The sequence below is a fragment of the Hydra vulgaris genome, chromosome 03 (assembly GCF_038396675.1).
Source record: "Hydra vulgaris chromosome 03, alternate assembly HydraT2T_AEP".
In the NCBI taxonomy this organism is placed as follows: Eukaryota; Metazoa; Cnidaria; class Hydrozoa; order Anthoathecata; family Hydridae; genus Hydra; species Hydra vulgaris.
The window spans coordinates 64,041,527-64,059,003 of NC_088922.1; the positions used below are offsets into that span (position 1 = coordinate 64,041,527).

At 29.0% G+C, this 17,477-nt stretch overlaps 1 protein-coding gene across 5 annotated transcripts in view; it reads left to right on the forward strand.

Annotated features, from left to right (window-relative positions):
• The window catches only part of LOC105846404 (uncharacterized), an 89,429-nt gene extending 79,328 nt beyond the window's left edge, over positions 1–10,101 (forward strand). For all 5 annotated transcript variants that reach the window (XM_065793978.1, XM_065793976.1, XM_065793975.1 and 2 more), the window contains 2 exons: positions 3,183–4,562; positions 9,627–10,101. In XM_065793978.1, coding sequence (XP_065650050.1) covers positions 3,183–4,562; positions 9,627–9,647 — 1,401 coding nt within the window. In that variant the 3' untranslated portion in view covers positions 9,648–10,101. The remainder of the gene's footprint in view (positions 1–3,182; positions 4,563–9,626) is intronic.
• Positions 10,102–17,477: the final 7,376 nt, after the last annotated feature.

A 17,477-nucleotide genomic window follows, 5' to 3' on the forward strand; every position in this document is an offset into this window, starting at 1 on the left:
CTTTTCATCACTCCACCTGATAAAACTGGCGTTACCCAGCTTCTTGATTGAATTGAAACCAGAAATTGCACTCTGAATACAGAAGTGCTAAATCTGTACTTTATTCTCCGTTTATGACAATCAACAGAGAAAGTTTCATGAATATACTTGCAGAGTTATGGCCAGAGTGAGCATCAAAACAAACAATCATAAATGCAGGTAAAAAAGTTGGCATTTCAAGCAGAGGACTTAAGTTAAGTGGATGTGTGGATAAGTATATTTAAGTGGATATGTGGATAAGTGTTAAGTGGATACAGGAAGATAAGTTTTTACGAGCTGAGCTGTGTATTCATGAAAATACCGAAAAAGATCATATATCAACAGCAGTAACAGTTTCATCTCTAAAAGATGTTCGCTGTGGCTCAGCAAGATATTGGAAACATGAATACGAAAGTGCCATGGAAGCTTATCAAACAATATCTGATAAATCAATATCACTGAAAGAAATACCTAACTTGTTGCCAAACTTGTAACCAAAGTAACATCTAATTGAAAAAAGAAAATGTTAGAGTTACCCAGGTTCACAGCTCAATGGAGGGGGGGGGGGGGGGGGAATATTGGAAACAGTTTCTTTAATCAAGGAAGACAAAGCCAAAAAGGAGAAAGCAAATAAAGAAAGAAAATCCAAGCTACAACAACAAATTGAGGCATTCTATAAATGTAAGGAAGAGTGTTCATATGGAAAGAATGTTTGCACAGCAAATAAACTTCGAGAATGCTCGTGTTGCCATAATGTTTTGAAATCTACAAGTAGTATGCATCATGCAGAGGTAAAACAGGCTTAAAACCAAATATGATCAAACCCTTTTGTGAAATAGGACCCAAAAAATGCCTTCAGTTTGAGTCTGATGAAGATAACATTGAAAACTTCGTTCCTAAAACTGATTTTATCTAGAATACAACCTAGCGTTCTGTATTCGCCTCTTTTTTAATTAAACTTTTCCTGGATCTTCTATTTATATGTTTTGTATATCACATTTTTTTTAAGTTGGTTAATGTTATAAAAAAAAAATGATAAAAAGTAATAACTTAAGTTTGTTATATAGTTTTTGATTTGGTACCTCACAATGTTAGGTGCAGCACCTCAAAATGCTAGGTATTTAAAAAAGCGATTTTAAAAAAATTGGATTTATTCTGCGCACGCATCTTTTTAGCACTGTTTTTGGAGTCTTAAGGCAACATTTCTGATAAGGTTCTGCAAACTTAATTTCAGAAGGGATTGAAATATTTAAAATTATTTAAAAAAAATTAGTTTATTGCTTATAGACTATTTTGAACGTCTTCGTAATTCGTAATATTTTTTTGTTTATGACTTAACATTATTTTCTTTGATCAGATTATACAACGCTTTTAGAATTTGATTAAAAAAATCGAGTTCTATGTTGGTTTAATTCAAACCTGACATTCTGAGGTCCCACTGCATTCTGAGGTCCCACTGCATTCTGAGGTCCTTTTACCTGTAATGAGTGTTTATAAGAGAAAAAGAATTAAAATTAAAAATTTAAATGACTTAAAAAAAATGTTAAAATAAAAAGTTCTATGTTAAAAAAATTTTATTAAAGGATTTCTTTATAAATTATATTATTCTCGAGTGCCTACTAAAAGGGGCGGGGGGTGGCATTCATTTATTTTTGAAAAATTTTTCCACCCTCCCCAAGCTTATGAAGACAAATTCACATATCTCCCTACCTTTCCCCTCCCTCCCCTCCCTCCCCCCCCCCCCCTCCTTCCTCCTTCTTTCTTCCCTGTTTAATAATTTTAAATTGTTGTCGGCATCTTAAAACTAAAAAAAAAAAGTCAGTGAAAATCTGTCTTAAAAATTTGAAAATAATTCTTTCAGTCATCAATAAAACAAAAATTTTCAGTGTAAACTGGCTTTAAAAATCGTTGACCTGGTAAATCTCGATTCAGCATATTAAATCCCATTGAAATTATGCTAAAACAGCTGTTCGAAAATGCGCATTTGACCGCAAGCCACGCTAGATATAAACAGTTTTTAACATATTTTGTAAAAAATATTAGTTCGAATTTATAAGCTAAATTTTTTTATAAAAAATACTTATATTGTATCATAAAAAAATTCCCACTCCCCCTTTATTAAAACCCCCTCCCCCTGCCCAACTGTTTATTAGATCTAGACTAAAACTCCCACCTCCCCCTCCTTTTATTCCCCCTCCACCTCCCTCCCTTGTATTAAAGACTCGAGAGTAAGAGCATTAGCGATAAGGTATCTCTTTAAAAGCAAGACATGTTACGCACATTTATGTTTTTTATTAACTGAATTACTTAACTATTTATTAACCGCCATGTCTTTTATTATATAAATATTATTATTAATATATAAACATCAATTAGTTAATTAATAAAAAAATATTCTAAAAAAAACAAAAATAGACTCCATTAGAAATTAAACTCGGAGCGCAGGCACCATGAACAAATTTATTAACCACTACACCACACAATATTGTAACTCTATAAGTTAATAAAATTTAAATAAAATGAATTTGTTTGACGCATGATTTTTTTAAGCAATTTACGCACTTTAAAATAAAATAACTTCCGCATGATTAATACGTAAGCATTACGTCAGCGTTGCACTATCAGAGAGTCAGTGACCTGGGTGAATATGTATTAGATATATATATTTACTTAATGGTCACTTTTTTTTTTATTGCTTAATTAACTATTAATTAATGGCCACTTTATTGCTTTTGCGTAAATGTTTCTTTAGTCAAAATAAAACTAAGTATTGTAAATAAAGTATTTAAAATAAATATAAAAACTATGTAAACTTTTTTAACTAGATTGTCTTGCTTGTAAGCCATGAGTTTTTTAATACTTATAAAATACAAAAAATAACTCATAGAATACTCAAGGCAATACAATAACTATATATACGATATATATATATATATATATATATATATATATATATATATATATATATATATATATATATATATATATATATATATATATATATTCACTAATATGCAATAACTTATATAACTAATATATACAATAACTTATGGAATTGTTTTTTAAAATATGTGTAGGTAGGGCTTATATTTTGAAAATTAAATTCTGCTTTTTTAACAATTAAATTTCTAAAATTACTTAGCTAAAATATAATTACTTTACAGTCAGAATCTTATTCTGGTGATGCAGAAATTTTGGGCAAAATATTTGTTGGAAAAGGTTATGATGTCTTTGATGATAAAATAAAAGAGACCAGTATCTTTGAATTAGAAGAATCAGAAAAAAATCAACAAGAAAACCACCAACAGTTTAATATTAACAAAGGTTTTGTGATCACTTGTGATCAAAGCGAGACTTCACATTTTTGGAAACCAGATTCAGAATCTTTTACAACACAACGACTGAATGCAATTGGATTAGGTGATAAAGTAGAAGCCAAATTTCTTTTAAGCAAGAAAAATAATTTAAATGGTTTGTCTATTAAATCAATGTGGTCATATCTTCATGAAATTAGAACTCACAAATTGTGCATTCCTGATGCCAGTAAACTCAAATTATCCAATTCTTTTGTGGAAGCTGTTGTAACTAATGATTTTCCGTCCTGTTATGCAGCTAGCGATTCAAATGTTACAGAATTTTTTAGAAACTTTTTTGAGAAATGGGGGTATTACATTGTGATGTCAGCATATTTAGGAGGGAGTGTTGAATTAAAAAAAACTCATTCAAACCAGATTGATGAAGAAGCGAGTAAAGATCAACTAAAATATGGCCTAAAGATACTGAAACACGGCTTACAAAAAAGTCAAGACTGTGGTGATATTTTTGAATTTAATCTAGCTTTAACAGATATAGCACTCAATTGGATTGGAGGTGTGTCAACACCGCAAATTTCAAATTTGAAGAACATTGAAACAATTGACTCCTCCAACGCATTTAAATCTTGGAAAGCTTCTTTAACTTTAAAACCTTCTGTTTTAAAAACAAACTTGGAACTTCAACCTATTGCAGATTTTGTTTCTTCTATAGACAAAGAAAAAGGTAAAACTTGCCGAACTGCTTTTGAGCATTTGCTTGGTATTTCAAAAACAAGTAGCCCTTTTATTAAAAAAAATACAAATAATAGTCCTGAAGCACCTCAGACCCGTGATGCTGCTGCAAATGATGCAGAACCTGACACCATCAGTTGTTTTTCTGGAAATGGAAAAACAATTGTTATGAAAGTTTACCCTGAAACCAAGTTATTAAAGGAATTAAATGTTGGCGATAAAGTTTTATCATTTGAAACTAAAACTAAGAAATTTATATACTCCACAGTGTACATGTTCGCACACAAAAATGAGACCAAAAAAATGAATTTTCTCAAAATAAGTTGCAAAAACGGAAGTTCTGTCACTCTTTCACCAAAACATCTTGTTTATACTGATCGTTATAATGTAAAACATGCAGACCAAATAAAAATAGGCGATGGAATATGGACAACAAGCATGGACGATTTAGAGAAAATGAATTTATGCAAGGTTGATGCAATTAATGTAAAAAAAACAGTTAATTGTTTTATTCTGTTTATATATATATATATATATATATATATATATATATATATATATATATATATATATATATATATATGTATATAGATATAAATATATATACGTATATATATCCTAAAGATATATTAAACCTACCAACAAGATCAGTTATCAGTGAATCCATCCTTCATTCGCATCATTAAAAGCTCATCTTTGCTGCATAACTTTTTTTTTGGTTCAAATAGTTATGTTTTTTATTTAAATTTTCATAAAACAGCAGATGTTTTTTTAACATCACTCCATCTTTTTTAATTAATGGTGATTTTGCACTATGAAACTCATGAAACACACTGACAGAGGTAAGGCCGGTATAAAAGTCGGAACTATCATTTTTTTAATAAATGTTTGTATACGAGGTAATTGCAATAACACGATTTCTTTGCATTATGTTTATATTTAAAATTGTCTGGTTTCATAGAAATAACTGATTTGGTTGAAGTTAATTTTTCTTATAAATTTTATTTTTTTTTAATTTCATGCTGAAGTTCTTTTTTTAAGTTATCGATTTCCTTTTTTAATTCTTGATACTCTATTATAAAACAACGCTTAACATTAAATTCAATTGATGGATCATTGTTTGAAAAAGTTTTATTATTTAAATTTAATAATATAAGTTGTTGAGCATTGTAGCCTAAGTTCAACGAAGGATATCGATTTTCAAACAATAGTGCTCTGTCAGGAAAAGCGTCTGAACTAGGGTTGTTAACCGGAAGATTTTGTACAATTCCAAAAAAATAAAAATTTTTTGGGAGAATATTGAGATTAAGGAATGTTGTTTTTTTCATACCGAATTTTGCAAAATAAAAAAAATCGGCGATGTTCATTTCGCAAATGCTACTTACGAAATGGAGCCTTTTGCAAGTTAAATTACGAAATAAAACTTTTTGCTACATAAGAAAGTAGCGCTTACGGAAGTTGCACTTGCGAAACGAGCTCTTTTGCTAAACTACGTTTTGAAGTTTATAAAGAAAGTTTGTTGGCCAAACGGATATAATTTTAAAAAAAGAAAATTTTTATATACCAAAATGTTTATAATAAAATTTTATTTTCAGTATTGTATCATAATAACAATTTAAGGTTTTCTTTTTTGAATCAATGATAAAAAGCCACATTTCTTTCGAAACGAAACTATTTCGCACCGCAACTTACGAAACAGTTCTTAACGGAAAAAAAACTTACGAAACGCGGCATAATAAATATGTTTAATTACGTTTTATGAATCAAATACGTATAATTACTGATAATAATAAGTTTCAGTTGTAAACTTTTATAAGTAAATCAAGACTTTCATAAAATATACTTTTTAAAATGTCATTTTATGAATAAGAACTAAATAATGAAGATAGCTTGAACAACGTTAACATACGAATGCAATTGCGTAATCGGGAAACAATGTCTTTGTTTCATCCCAACGTTATTGGGACTATACAACTGCTGAAAGTTCTAAAGCTCAACCTATTTTGAAGGGTAGTAAATAATTAACTGCAAGATTTTGTACCAAAAAAGCGGTAAAGTTTCAAACATATCTTCAACATAGAAGAAACAAAACATATCTTTAACATAGAAGCTCACCAGGACTATACAAGCGCTGAAAGTTTCAGGGCTGTTGCTAGTCTGAAAGGTAGTGTTAAATTAATTGCGAGATTCAGTAAGAACTGTAAACAGCCAAACAACACGTGAATTTAAATTAAACTTTGTAATGGAACCAAATATTTTACTGGATTTTTACATATGAGAGTATAAATAGTAAATCTCCATTTCTGCAAAGCCAAAAGTAACAATCAACCAAAAGTACTTGAAATATATAAATATCTATAAACACTGGTGTAACGAAAGGGGGCAGAAGGAGGAAAATTCTATATATATCTATATATATATATATATATATATATATATATATATATATATATATATATATATATATATATATATATATACATATATATATATATATATATATATATATATATATACATATGTATATGTATATGTATACCAGATATATATTTATAAATTATTGAAGAATCAATTAATATTCTTATTTAGATAATAACATTTTTTCCCAATGCTTTTATTAACTCCTCGTCTCTGTTTGTCTGTGAGCATCAAATCTTGCAATTAATTTTTGAGCCACTTTCTGATGATAGATTTTCTTCAAATTTTATATACATACTCTTGCTTGATTACAATGCAATATTCAATAATTAGTTTTGTAGTAAGTCAATTAATTTAGTTAATTTTAATTATGTTTACTTTTTATATGGAAAAAAATAATAATTTTTAAAATAAGTAAATCAATTGTTTTCTAATTTGTATGCGTGTTTCAACGTGTTATCCAAAATAAGCATTTGGATAGGGCGTTGACTTCGAAAACGGAATGTACGGAGGTTCGAGACCCGCCTTATCTTGAATATTTTTTGTCTTTTTACACACGCATACAGCCAAATGTAAAGAAAATGAAATACTAATATCAGAAAAAATTTATTGCAAAATTTGTGTTTAAATTACATATAAAGGGTTTTAAAAATTTGTTTTTATTTTACTTGTTTTTTTTTTTAAACAGTTTAACGAATGCTTTCGAGTCTTTTCCGTAGGTTCACATTCCGTAAGTTTTCCGTAAATTCACATTCCGAAATGCTCATTCCGGATAGAACTGTTTTGGAAGTATTCTTTCGAAATGATTTTTTCGCAAGTTTCTTTTCGTAAAGCGTTACTACGGAATTATTATTATTAATTTTTTTTGTATAATGCGTTACGGAAGGTGAATTTGCGCATGTACAACTTCCGTAATAGCAATTTTAATCACGGAAGATAAAAATGCGAAGTTTTCGTAAGTTTTGTTTATCGGCGAACAACCCTAGTCTGAACCTACTCTCATTTTATTTTTTATGGTAAATAATTTGCTGCGGTGCGATAATGTAGGAATTTAACGGTTAAATAGTTTTCTCCATTTTTTTCTGAGCTGTGATTGTTTATATATTGTTATATATCTGTGTTTGTGTTGATAATGGATAATAAATGCTTACTCATATGGTAATTTGCAGTTTCACAAGTTAGAGCTTCGTTTAACATTGTGTATCATACACAAATCATCTTTCCAAATTTCTATATTGAGTTCGTTATTTTTATAATCAATGACTGCGCATGTTTTCGATTTCTTGAAACTTCTATATGGTATAGGTTCAGTATTTACATTGTTTTCCATTATAAACCTCTATGACTTGAAACCGTTAAAATGTTTGTTCTCTCGAGTTACTAATAAAAGAGGGGGGGGGGGGCGGGAAGTTTAATAATATTTGTAAAATTTTCCCACCCATCCCAATCTTATTTAGACCCCCCTGTTAATTAATTTTTACTTGTTATAAAAAACAAAAAACCTCTGTGAAAATTGGCCTTGAAAATTAGAATATAGTTATTTCAGTAACTGCTAAAAACAAAATTTTTCAGTGTAAACAGGTTTTAAAAATCACCGACCAAGTAAATCTCGATTTATTCGAAAATGACCTTTTAATTTATTTCTCACCAAAGTATAAAACTTATATCAACATATTAAATCCTATTGAAATTATTATAAAACAGCTGCTAGAAAATGCGCATTTGACCGCAAGTCACGCTAGATTTAAATAGTTTTATGCGTGTTTTGTAAAATTATTAGTTTGGATTTATAAACTGAAGTTTTTTATAAAAAATACTTATATTGTAACATGAAAAAAATCCCACCCCCACCCCACCCCTCCTCCTTTTTTTATTAGTTCTGGACTTAAAATTCCCACCCACCCACTGCACCCTATCCCTTGTATTAAGGATTCGAGAGTACGTTTTTATTTCTATTTTTGCACGCGCATAAATTTTATGTTGGAACTGTGAAAAGGTCTTTTGAGATCATACACAAATGTAAAAAAAATTCTTTTGACACAAACGATTGATTTTGATCAAGGTTGTGTTTGGGTTTGATAAAATTTATTTTTACATTTTTGAAATGCTAGATTATAAAAATATAGCTTTTCAGATGAATAATATTATATTGTATTGTTTGAACGTATTTTAAATTTACATTTACGTAGCATTTTTATTGGTAGAAAAAAGTATTAAAAATATCGATGATAGACCGGGTGAATAAAAATGAGCAATTGCTTTTACTCAGTAATTGGTCAGCTTTACGTAAATAAAAACTTTAGCAATTTTGATTAAGCTTTTATTCACGTAAAGCTGACCAATTACTGAATAAAAGCAATTGCTCATTTTTATTCACCCGGCCTAATGTACTTAATCATTTATTTGATTAAATACATGGTTGTATTTACAATGTAACATTTACAATAATGTATTTAATTGCACCTCATTTTAGATTTTCGAAAATCCAAAATTTACAAATGCTCTATATGGTTATATATAAAACGAGAGTGTTTATTGTTACTAGTTCTACACAGTCATTCTTTTTTCCTTTTTTTTTTTTGGAAAATTTCCAGGTGATATTCAAAATCCGTATGGGATCGTCTATAGAGTACGTGCGCTCAGAGGGAAAAGGGGGTCTGCATATGGTGTATATGAGATGGGAGGGCAGTGGGTCGATTATAAAAGAAAGGAGACACTAAATTAAAAAAATACCATAAAATATTAGATAAATAGGTTAAAAGCGTAGGTACTTTTAGGAGGTGGAAATACTCAAAAAAGCGTATTGCAAAATGCGTGGGGGAGGGGAGGTTGGATAAAAAAAAAAGCGTACGTACTTTATGGACGACCCCGATAATAAAATACTTTGCAATAAAATATTTAAAAAAAAAATTTGTTGTGTTGAGAGAGTTCAATTCTAACTGGTATCGCGATTGATGGGCCAATCAATATTTTGGTTGATGAACCAACCAATATCGTGGTTGGTGGATCAACCAAAATCGCGATTTTTCGAAATTTTCTTATAATTAATTTTTGATTCTTTTTATAAAAAAAACATAATAGTTTAAATTTTTAATACTTTTTAACTTGATTCAGTCAATCAATTTTTCTAAGTTTTGTTTTTAGTTGGGTTTTACGCTCCTTTAACTGCGAGCGGAAACATTATTGTAGATGGCGTTTTATGCAGTTGCTATGCTAACGTAAAGGACGTCTCTTTACCCGGTTTTGGTAGAATTTCTGGCCAATTTATTGCGCATTTTGGTACGGCTCCATTAAGAATAGCATGTTTGGTTTTTCGAAAAAAATTTCAAACAAACGAAGAAATGCCGAAGTATATCGTAGCCCTTAACCAATTAGGAAAGAGAGCCAACTTAGTCTCCGAACCGTAGTTGATGTAGTTTAAAGTTAAATTTTTAAGATAAGTATTTTTCTAAAGTATTGTAAATATGATAAATTATGTAATGAATTATAATAATAAATAAGTTTTTTTTTTGTACGATTTCTTAGTAAAGTTATTTTTTTGTACGATTTCTTTGTAAAGTTTTTTTTTTGTACAATTTCTTAGTTAGGCTGAGAAATACAAGAAATGGAATTCTTTTAAGATTTATTAGTTATAGTATGACTTCTTTAATTTTTAAGAGAAAAAATAAAAGTTTTAAATATGTTCAACATAGTCTCTTGCATTATATTAAAATCTTGTAAAAAATGAACACTATTTGAAACAGTCAGTTAATGTTATTAAACCAAATTTTCTTAAAAATAATACAGAATTATGCCAACCCTAAGTATTCTTTTAAAGTGGTACATACTTGGAAAAAAAATTCAAAATTTAAATTATCAACTTCTCTGGTCAATTCGACTATGCTGATTCTGAAAATTAGACAGTTAGATAAAACAGCATCTAAGAGTGGAATGCAAGTTGGCAACTAATAGTGGCAGAGTATTTGTGAAGGGATAACCTTTTAAATAAAGGGAATTAACTATACATTGAGTTTTATACTTTGAAATATTAAATTACAAAAATAAATAAAAGGTGTTGCAAAAATAACAATTTTTACTGACGAATTTAATCTTTATTAAAAATTGATATTTAATAAAAAACGCTGTGTTTAATTAAAGATGCTCGTGTTACATTCTATTTAGTTCAAGGCGGTTATAAGCAAAGCATATATGTCGAACACAAAGTTGTTATTATTCATTTTCTTGTCTAAATGTTTTTGGTATTTTTTTTTAAATTGAACTCCAACAAGGCTGCAATCCTTAGTTCAAACTTTAATTACGTTGAGAGTTAGCAGAAAATTGGTTTAATATTATAACAACAGTTTTCAATAACAATACATTCAAATGACATATATGCTATGCGGTTATCAGCAAAGAATACATGTCGAATACAAGGTTGTTATTAAACTTTTATTAATTAAATTTATTTAATTATTATTATTTAAAATTAAATTATTCATTTTTATTGTCGAAGTTTTTATTTCAAAAAGTTGAACTCCAACAAGGCTGCAATCCTTTGTTCAAACACTAATTAAGTTGTAAACTTTAAATACACAAACACTAATTACGTTGGGAGTGAGCAGAAAATTAATTAAAAATTATAACAACAGTTTTCAGTACCAGGACGAATATGATATATACCCAGTAAGCACATGAACGTTTTTAAAACGCTTTTTCAACTAATAAATAAAACATATTTTAAACGTTCGGAACGGCAATACCTAAAAAACGTTAAAAAAAAAAAGTTTAAAAAATGTTCTTAAAAAACCTAAAATTAAACGTTTAAAAAACGAATTTTAAACGTTTAAAAGACTTTCTTTTTCAGGAAAGATTTTCAAACACATAGGTTTGTTTATTGGATTGTTTGAAAGAAACTGTTTATTAAAGAAATAAGAAAAATAAAAAAGATCTAAGATGTTATTTTCCTACAAATTAAAGTTTACAAATTGTTAATAAACATGTTAATTGCGTAAAAATAATCTCTGGTGGATTTTAGGCACTTTAACATGTGTAAATGGTGCCCGTTTCATAGAATCGGCAATTATCGCATCGACGCCCGACTCTGTATAAGATTCATCAGCCATTGATGCACAAAATAAAAGAATTAATCATATATTAATTTTTTTCAGGCAATCTGAACAGTAAAAAGTATTCAGTAAAAGGAATATATATAAACGTACTTTTCATTAACTTGTACATATTGGTTTGACGAAACGATCTCTTGCCTTTTCCACCTGCCATATTAAATTTGGCCATTAGCGAATTTGTCATAAAACTAAAAATATTATGATCTGTTGATTAAAAAAATAAGTAAGATAAAAAAGTTATTTACATGTTATTTTATTACAAATTAAATACAAGTTTTTATTTTTACAAAAAAATTACAAATTCAAATTCACAAATTGTTAATAAACATGTTAATTTCGTACAATTTATATATTACTTATTATTATATAAAATATTCTTTATTTAATCTTAATCCATTAAAAAATTACCCATGAGTACAATCAGGGGCTATTCAATCCCACAAGTACAATCAGGGACTATCAAATAAACTCTGGGTTCATCACTGGTCATGGATAGATATATGTGTAATGGGAGTAATACCAATATAAACTTTAGCAGAGGATTTTTGGGAATTTTAGTGCAGTTTTAAGTTACCAACCTCTTCATCATAGCTATCACAAGCTTCTGACAGCTCTTACCGCCAATATTTTGAAGTCTTTGTTTCTGATAGAAAGAAATTAACGGAAATATATATTAACAAGAATTATATTTTGTTAAGAATATAGTTTGAAAATAATCAATCATTATTTAGTAACTAAAAACATACTACAGAGTTCCAAGAAGAAACATTATCAAGAGTTGAATCAAACTTATTGAACTCAATTAGATTGTCCATTTCAGTTATTATTTGTTCTTCTTTCTCTTTTATATTACGTTTTCCGCATCCATTAGTTTTTATATCAGTTAAAAGATGCAACACACAATATTGAAAGTCTAAAATTTATGTTAATTAAATTTTACGTTACATGTCAGTTCAGAACTAGGTAAATAAGTAAATTTGAAAAATATGCTAATTAAAAAAATTAACAATCTAACTTGTCTAACCCTAAAACTGAGAATAACTAATAGACATTAATAGACAGTAAGTAATAGACAGTAACTAATAGACAGTAAAATACTTTATTGTGGCAACACTAATTATTAGTATTGCCACAATTAAGTATTTTAGTGTATATTAAATTTTTTCATATTAAGGGTTAGACAAGTAAGACTGTTTCAAAGTTTTAAAAAACTATGTTATACTGAATTTCATGCAGTTGATTATTAAATTCATTTTAACTTGCCTTGTGGCTCCAATGAAATAACATATTGGGAAGACAAATGTGAACTCACGATTGCATTTAACAACAAACATAACATTATTGTTTTTAATTAAAGACTTACTTGCATGAGATAATGGAAAACCATCATATTTATTTCTTTTGTTCAAAGGAGATGACAAAGATTGCTGTGTCTTAAAATGTACCTCATCACAATTTCTATCATCTTCATTTATTATTTTTTGACCTACAGGAGAAAAGCATTGAGAATGTTTCAATATTTTTGGCAGCAAAGTTTTTTTGAAAATAAAACTTGTTTTCTAGTGTAGCCTAAAGTAGCTTGCTCACAAAAAGTTTAACATTTTTTAGATTTTTCACAGAATAACAATTTTATAAGTTAAATAGGCTTCATTAATATAGTACTAATTTCATCCAATAATATTACCTGAATCTTAGTAAAGCTTAGTAAAAAGTTAAAATCTTAAAATGAAATTTTAAATTAAAACACCTACTGTCTCGAGACAAACCATCATATTTATTCTTTTGAGACATTTCGCCTCTATTATTTTCTTCATCACAACCACTGCCATGATTAACTTTTCTTTTTAGAGTCAAAGAAGAAAAACTCTGAGAATGTTGTTCCTTTTTGTTCAATTCAAGCGAATATTTGGGCGAATGTTTGGGCAGTGTGGCTGGAAAGTTTAATAAGAAAAAAAACTCTTAACTGGTTTTTTACCCAAAAAAACTTCAACAAGACCATTTAAAGATTATAAAAAAAAAAAATTCAGGAAAAATTTGATCAATGTGTGTTTTCACATTTCTAAACAAAATTAAGTATGACTATAATTGTACTATAAATTTCAACCTGGTTTAGATTTTGAAGCAGGAGTCACCTTGTCAAATACCAACTCTGATGCTGATGTCTCCGTGTCAGTATAGGCATATGTGTGACATAATTCCTCATCATCTAAAGTAAAAATGTTACTTCCAATTCTGGTTTTTCATAAAAATAGTTTTCATATTTTCATAAAAATAGTTTTCACTACCTAAAACTTAAATATAAATTTAACTACTTAAAATGTAAGATGGTGTCCTTGTATAAATACTTTTGAAGCTAAGAGATTAATTAAATGTCCAAACCGTAAACTTACCACATAAGTATCAAAAGTACCAACCTAGGTAACACCTTTGTAAAATATTTGCTAACATTTCATCATTTAAAAAAGAAAATGGGTTCATGAAAACCCCATCAAACCACACATGGGACCATTGGTGTTAAACATAAACAAATGTATATGCTTATTTACTTATCTGTATACAGGGTGGTAGGCAGGGGGGAGCATATTTATCTTATTTGGCCTTTAAAAATATTGAAATAGAACATTTTTAATAAATAAAAAATACAACAACATAAGAAAGGCAAAACAAAACTGTCCTTAAAAATATAATGATGTAATTTAATTTAAATTATGCAAAATCTTATAAAGCATAAGTGTTTTATAAGCGCTAAAATCACTTATGTGTATATATATATATATATATATATATATATATATATATATATATATATATATATATATATATATATATATATATATATATATATATATATATATATATATATATATATATATATATATATATATATATATATATATATATATATATATATATATATATATATATATATATACACACATCCTGAGGTCACTAAAAAACCAAAAAACGGTCAATAAATGGAAGAAAAGAAGAAAATGCAAAACAATTTTGTCCAGGTTTAATGGGCTGGGTATAAAAGACGAACAGGACGCCATGATAGCTGCAGCCATAATTCCAAAAACGGTGAAACAAAGACGACCTAGAAAAGAGGAGAATGAGGCCGACCTGCACAGTAACTCATATCAGTATCATTTGCTGATTCCTGATGGAGATTTATGCTCAAGAACGCAGATTTGCTTCAAGGCACTCTTGTCAATATTTGGAGTGACAAAATCTAGATTTGAGAGAATTCAGAAAATATTGACATCATCAGGTGAGTAAATCTAGATCTTTAAGTTGTGTTTTTATGCTTAATCATCAAAATTAGCGGTAATTTCTTTATTAGAAGTGTAGAATAACACCTTTATATCTGAAATCTATTTCACAGGCTTATCACCCACTGACAAGAGAGGCAAGCACAACAACAGACCGAAATCTTTCATTGAGGAGAAAGTAACCTCTATTATAAATCACATACGTTCATTTCAAGGACGACAGTCTCTCTATACTTTGAAGGATACAAAAAAACTGTACCTCCCAGAGGAGCTGAATTTGACCAAAATGCATGCATGTACCTGACAGCTCATCCAGGGGAAGCATGTTTAAGAGAAACTTACAGGTATCTGATTTCTATGTAGTACTGTTAGTTTAAAAAAAATTTCCTCTTCTGGCTTTCTATATAATTTAACTTAAGATTATTATTTTTTAAAGAATTGTTAGAATTTTTTTTTTAAGCTATTCTCAGAGTGGATAATTAAGTAAAATAAAGATTTAATGAATTTTTTATACTTTGTCAACTTTTTATTTTGTGGCTCGTTGACTGTTAAAATTTTGTAACCTTATACAAAACAAATATAAAATTATGTCTCATTCTACCATAAGCTAGGTTGTCTGCTCTTTCTTTATTGCTCAGCCACCTGTTCTGCCTCAGTTATAACTTTATTCTGTTTGGTGGGTGTGAAACTCTTATCTTAACAAACAAAATAAACAACAAAGTTAATAATGTATTTTTTCTGTTACAAACAGGCGCAACTTTGTTGATAAGTTCAACATTTGATTTGGGTATCCACGCAAGGATACTTGCTTGACTTGCAACCATTTTAAAACAGAAGTTGCCAAAGATCACTCAGAAGAGGAGTTGAGGCGACTGACAACAGAAAATGAGCTACATTTGAGGAAGGGTAAAGTTTTCTATGACCGAAAAACTACAGCATTGCGGAAAGCCCAGATACTTCCAGATTCTGCTGCAGTTGCGTTTGACTTCTGGAAAAATCTACCAATGCCTAATATAACAACGAATGATATTTACTACATGCGACAATTATCAACGTATACTTTTAATGTACACAATTTAGGGAGTGGTGACGTCAATCTTTTCTCCTATGATGAAACTGTGGGGAGGAAAGGCTCTAATGACGTGGCTTCTATACTACTTTATTTTTTCACAGAGCTGCTACCTGGTGAAGTTACAAAGCTGGAACTGTTCTGTGATTCGTGCCCTGGTCAAAACAAAAACTGGACCATCATACGATTCCTGCCTTTCATGGTTCACCACAAAAGACGTTTCACCAATGTGAAACTAACCTTTCCTATTCGCGGACATTCCTTCATGGAGTGTGACAGGGACATGGTTGTCATCAATCAAAAACTACCAGTGAACACACCAGGGGAATGGTACCAGCATTTCAGGGAAACAAGAAAAAACCCATCCCCGTTTAAGGTTGTCACAGTAACCAACACTATGCTACTGAATGTGGAAAATCACATTTCCAACTTCTACTTAGCATCTTGTCCTGTCAAGACACAACCTCTGCGTGAATTGATCTTGTCACAATACCACCCGCGTCTGATGCAGTTTCGTGAAAGCTGGAATAGGTTATTTACCACAGCTGTCATGTAAAAGCCTGTTGGTAAAAGTAGAAGTTTACAGGCAGCCCTTCAACCATCCAACAGGTTACCTCTACTTATTTCAGCCGCTAAGTTCAAAGACCTGCAGAAAATAAAGCGTTTTTGCCCACAGGAGGCACAAGATTTCTATAGCAGTCTTTCACATCATGGACAATTAACCGCCAACAATGATAAGATTGATGCCTCTGACATAGACAATGAAGAGGAAGATTAATTATGAATAGCTGCTGCCTGTTTTCAAGGCCTGTTTATTCCTTGTATTTTATTTCGTATTTTCCTTTTATATTTTGATTTAAAAATATTTCTGTAGTCAAATGAGTTTAATATGTTTTAATTTATGTTTTAATTTTTTATTCTATTTTATGTTCAGTTTTTTTGTAATTGTAGACTGTAAATGTAGCATACTTGTTATTTCTGACAATGTTGCATGTTTGGTTAAGTCTCTTTGTCATTTATGAGTGTCCACTAAATACTTTAGTCTTATTAGAGAAGAAAATTTTGTGCAACGCAAAAACAGGGAATGTCATTTTTGGACATGGGTGACATAACGCTCTCTAAAATCTAAACAATGCATTAAAAACTTTTTTCAAACCTTGTCTGGATACTGATTACGGACAAACAAACAAAAAAAAATACTGTACGCTTCACTGACAGGTAGCAGAAGTCTTCAAAACTTAATTTTTAGTTTTCTCAGTTTGCGAAAAATTGACATTCCCTGTTTTTCCCTTGCACCCTTCAAATATATATATATATATATATATATATATATATATATATATATATATATATATATATATATATATATATATATATATATATATATATATATATATATATATATATATATATATATATATATATATATATATATATATATATATATATATATAGTTTTTCCCTTGCACCCTTCAAATATATATATATATATATATATATATATATATATATATATATATATATATATATATATCTTCTGGTAAACATA